This window comes from Gymnoscopelus microlampas, assembly GCF_963454915.1.
Source record: "Gymnoscopelus microlampas genome assembly, chromosome: 1".
NCBI lineage: Eukaryota > Metazoa > Chordata > Actinopteri > Myctophiformes > Myctophidae > Gymnoscopelus > Gymnoscopelus microlampas.
In genome coordinates this window covers 11,247,844-11,253,102 of record NC_139962.1, presented here as the reverse complement: position 1 = coordinate 11,253,102, position 5,259 = coordinate 11,247,844, and the positions used below count along the sequence as shown (strand labels likewise).

General features: G+C 39.6%; 1 protein-coding gene across 1 annotated transcript; it reads right to left on the bottom strand.

Annotated features, from left to right (window-relative positions):
- Positions 1-1,229: 1,229 nt before the first annotated feature.
- On the bottom strand, positions 1,230-5,023 carry LOC311042742 (troponin I, fast skeletal muscle-like; the record flags this gene model as incomplete). The annotated part of the gene is made up of 6 exons (XM_084053714.1): positions 1,230-1,319; positions 2,230-2,415; positions 3,149-3,238; positions 3,849-3,977; positions 4,839-4,875; positions 5,016-5,023. The coding sequence occupies 6 exons, from the start codon at positions 5,021-5,023 to the stop codon at positions 1,230-1,232; spliced, it is 540 nt and encodes a 179-aa protein (XP_083909840.1).
- Positions 5,024-5,259: the final 236 nt, after the last annotated feature.

Sequence of the window (5,259 nt, the reverse complement as noted above, 5' to 3'; positions counted from 1 at the left end):
TCAATGCTTTCAGGCCAAGGACCCCACTGTAGTCACTCTGAGGACCCCCTAGGGGTCCCGGACCCCCTGTTGAAGACCCCTGGACTAGAGAGAGGAAGAGAGAGGGCTGATGTAATGTACTACTACTGCCGGAGGCGTGATTTCAGACTAGAGTGTGGCCAAAAGAAATGACATAGTGTAGGCTAATGAATTTATGGTTGCAGACAACGTGTATCTATAACAAGTAGACATGATGGATGGCCGTGAATGTAGGTGCACTCCTAGTCAACAGCCATTATATCACTGATTTGGAAGCAGAATACTATGCAAAAACATTCAGATGGTAGAGAAAATGTGCAGACAAGAATAACATTTTTGGTTAAAATGCAAATGCTATGGTGTGGCAATTGCCATCTCCTGGGACCCCAAATTACGCCAGACACTAATGTATATTTCTACTGTTACTAACATACTAATAATCCTATAGCTACCAGCCACCTCGGTATTGATGCAGTTCCATTTATTTTCCACAAGGAAATGATGATAAATTAGATAACTACCGCCACACAAAACACACAAAGCAGATATTTAGTACATCCAATCATTTATATAAATTCTTTACAGTACAAGGATACATTGTGATAAATAAACATGAATAGCACAGTAATTTGGTAATTGTTTTGTAAACAGGGCAGATAGCGTTGCATCAGAAACGAGGGGTGCACTGCATGCAGAGGTGGAAAGTAACTAAGAACATTTACTCAAGTACTGTAATTAAGTACAATTTTGAGGTGTTTTTTCTTTTTACTTTACTGGAGTAGGCCTATCCAATTTTCTATATTTTTACTTAGCAAAATATTGTACTTTTACTCCACTACAATTATTTGAAAACCTTAGTTACTCGTTACTTTGTAGATTTTGATTATTATTATTACTAAACATACATTAACCACTTCAGCACTAGACCAATTAAACCTGGGCTATTTGAAAGTAGCCGATCTACAAGCACGTAGATCGTCTATTTTCAAAAGATTTATATACATTTAGAAACCCGTGAAATGGGACATTCTGCATAATGAGTACTTTTAACTTTTGATACTTTTAAGTATATTTTGATGCCAATACTTTTTTACTTTTACTCGAATACATTTTGAATGCTGGACTTTTACTTGGAACAGAGTATTTTTTATATTTTGGTATTGATACTTTTACTACTTCTTCCACCACCGGGTGCACGTCATGGAGCACTTCTAGGCCTCTGTTGTCTCAAACTGCTTCTTCCTGCCATCCATGCCTGCCTTGTTCTCCACGTTCTTCCTCCAGTCACCTGCCTGCATCTCCTGGGAGGACAAAGGAAACTCTGGGGTGTTAAGGCCTAATATGCCTTGAATTATAATGACTGTATGATAGAAGGAAGTTGCACTAATCGTATGTTAAAGGGATATTTCACTGTAAAAAAAAATGTGTGTAATTTTATCGTCTACTAAGGCTTTTGTGAGCCCCCCGGACAGTTTTTAAGTTGCTTGATTCAGTATTTAGATATTTGATATTCATTTTATCAGACACGCCCCCCTTCCTATACAAACCCATTGTAACTTCAAACTCCATTTTAACCATGTTAGATTAATCAATTAACACCCGTCCTTGGTTCTGGTGACTGCTATTGTCCTTCTAATACGTGAGGAGACCGTTTTTCAATTGTTTTTTCAATTACTTTTTCATTTATTTTATTTTTTAAATGAAAAACAATTAATACAATTAAAAAAAAGAAAAAGAAAAATTAAAAAAGTAATCGAATGATGAGTCACCAGAACCAAGGACGGGTGTTTTTTTTTCGAACATGGTTAAAATGGAGTTTGAAGTTGGGTCTCTATAGGAAGGGGGCGTGTCTGATAAAATGAATGTCAAATATCTAAATACTGAATCAAGCAACTTAGAAACTGTCTGGGGGGCTCACAAAAATCATCATGATAAAATGATGAAATATGAAATATCCCTTTAACTTGTTTTTTTAAATGTTATATATTGTGGCTTTCTCTTGTTTTGGTAGGTGTATGTTGATAGGGTCATTGATAGGGTCATTTTTGTCAGTGTTAATAAAGAAAATGTTTTTAAAATAATTAAGCCTGATAAATACGACTTTGTAGATCGGCTATTTTTAGTGATCGACACCGTCGTAGCCGTATAGGACATAAATATAAATCAGGCTTTAGGAAATGGAATCAGAATCACTTTTATGGTTCCACTCACCTCCTCCTTGACTTCCTTCTTGACCTGTTTGAGGTTGGACCTCAGATCATGGTCGACCATGTGTGTGTTGTGTCTGGAGCCCAGGAGCGCCGCCAGCATTTGATCGGCCGACATCTTCACTTTCTTCAGCGCTGGCTTCTTAAACTTCCCGTTCAGGTCCCGGATTTTCATCTTCAGTTCGTCAATCTGACAGAAAAGACAAAACAACGACCGCTCACACACTGCTTACAGCATTGGTTCTCAAAGTGGGGTCCTGGGACCCCCAGGGGTCCTTGAGGGAGTTCCAGGGGGTCCCCAGGTAAATGATGGATAGTTAGGAACCAAATGGACCCTTATGGGTCTGTAACTCTGAGAGTGTACAAATGGAACCAAATGGACCCTAACGGGTCCATTTGGTTCCATTTGTAAACTCTCAGAGTTAAATTAACATTGATTTTACAACATACATTGGGTCCCAGTCACTGATCACATGACCTCTATCAATTCTCCAGTTCTAGGCAACATAGAAGGGGGGGGGTTCTTATTTCCACACACCAGTTCTAAGGTGTATTAAAGACATAGTTCAATGTTGAAAATTAGTGGTATTCCCCTTTAAGCAGTGATACCTCTAGTCTTCACATTTTTTCTTGCTAATGCACAAACTGTAGTGAAACATTGGGAATTCAGTCCCTATAAGAGTTAAAAGATTTAAAGGGAAATTTTGGCAGTGAAATAGTTGAGGCTACTTTGTACTCTATTGGTACTTTTTAACACAAAAGAAAACAACAACACATGATCAACTCCACTTTAGGTCCCTATTTACACGTACATGCACACTCTCAGAGTTTAATGAACACTCAGGATTTTGTCTTGTATGTACAATGGGGGGGGGGGGAGACCAAATGACCAATAGGAGACATTGTAGTGACTCTTGACTCACATCCTTGATGTTCTTTGTCGACTTGGCGTCAGAGTCGTAGCGCTCGTCGTCAATCAGATCTATCTCCTTGTGGAACTTCTTGCACAGATCCTGCCCGAGGCGAGGAGGAGAAGATACACATTAAAACCTCTGGGACATTTTTCTCCTCCAAAATATGCCAAACAGAGAAATCAACCCTTTAAGACCCGGGAACGCATCTGTACGTGTCATTTTAAGATTTCTTTGGGCTATTCAAAAATAGCTGAAAAATCGTGAACATTTGTGCAAATCTTTGAATATATATATATTTTTAAAGCAAACATTTTTAACTCTCTTACAACTTCTGGGGGTCCCTGGAAGAACATATTTTGAGATGGGGGTCCACGGTCAAATGCATATACGTTTTGAGAACCACTGATATTATAGCAACATACGTTTTTTTTTCCAAAGATTTGAGTTACAAATGTTCGCTTTAAAAAAATATATATATTCACACGATTTTACCCAAAAATAGCAGATCTACAAGCTCATTCGGTACCGTGCTATGTATATCTGCTATTTTTGAATAGCCCAAGGAAATCAAAAAATTACACAGATGCGTACCTGGTCTAAATGGGTTAAAAAAGAAAAGAAAGAAGAAAGAAACAAAGAAACAAAGAAACAAAGAAAGGAAAATTCTATTATACAAGGACACCATGGTGCTCATTTCGGGGTACTATACCTGGAGCTCCTGTTGAGAACTGGGGAGAGAGAGTTCGGGGCAGTTCTCCTCCATGTACCTCCTCCTCTCCTCGTCCAGCTCCAGTGCTGCCTGCTCCACCAACTGCTCACCGATCTGAAGCATCAAGCTCTGCCAGAGATGAATGATCAATATTTAATTTATGTTAGATTCAGGGGTCGTCGCCCTGCTGGCTTGTGGTGGACATTTTTGACAACATTCTGTCTTTGCCATGGACATACAAATGTGTGGAAAATGATATTAAAACAAACAAACCTTTACAACTCATAGAGTGCACAAATGGAACCAAATGGACCCTATGGGTCCATTTGGTTCCATTTGTGCACTCTCTGAGTTATGGGGGTCCTTTAAACACTGTACCAGTGGACTCCTAATGTGTCATACATAGTGTCATAGTAAATAAGCATATTCTGAGGAAAACCTGGAGACTGAGACATTCAGTAATTGAGTCTGATGATGAAAATAATGTAAAAAACATTCAAAAGATTTACCACAGACAAGGCCAAGTCTAGCCACGGACACATTTGTCCGTGTACGACACGACACATTGATGACCCCTTAGATTCATTAAGTTCAGAAGAATCACCTTTTAACTGCTGATTATGGTAAATGTGATAATTTATTTAACAGCCTTTATGCAACAGGGACAACAGGAGCATGGACAGATGTTTAACCACATGAACCCTAGCAGACCCATTCTGGGCTTGTGATAGTCAAGCATTTGGCAGTGTGAACATTCAGTGAAAATAGCAGATCTACAAGCTCACAACGCATTGCATTGTGAACCTATATACTTCATTGACCGGGCCCCCCCCAGGGGTCTGTGATTTCCTCCTTTTTCCCCTCTACACCAGAATCTCTTTGTAGAAAATAGCTGATCTACAAGCACATTGCTGCTTGAGGGGCGAATGGGGTGAGGGAAAGCATCACATGACTTTTGTGTAGAGTGCCATCAGCACTGTCTCAACATACCTTCAGTTCATAACGGCGGCTGAATGACATCTTTTTTCTGTGGAGAAGAAAAAAGGTTTAGGGAGTAAAAAACATAGCCTTAGCAGAATGGCCTTTAGTATTTTAATCACAACATGTGAACTCATCAGCTGTGTTGATATCAATTTGAATGATAATGAAAATGAAAATAGCACTTACTCCGTCATCTTGTCTAGAAAGCTGATTCCCACCCTTTGACTGGAGAAAGAGAAGTTATACTGTAGCTGCTGGTGATGGTGATCAGTCCTCCTTGCCCAGTGGCCTATCTGCCTTGACTATCACAACAGGATCTGAGCCTTGTGAGGGACTTGCCTGCCTTGCAGTCAGATAGTCCAGCCTCTTTCTGAGGGAGGAGCACAAAGACTTTCTATATTTGACCCATGAGCAGGGCACCAGGTGTCTT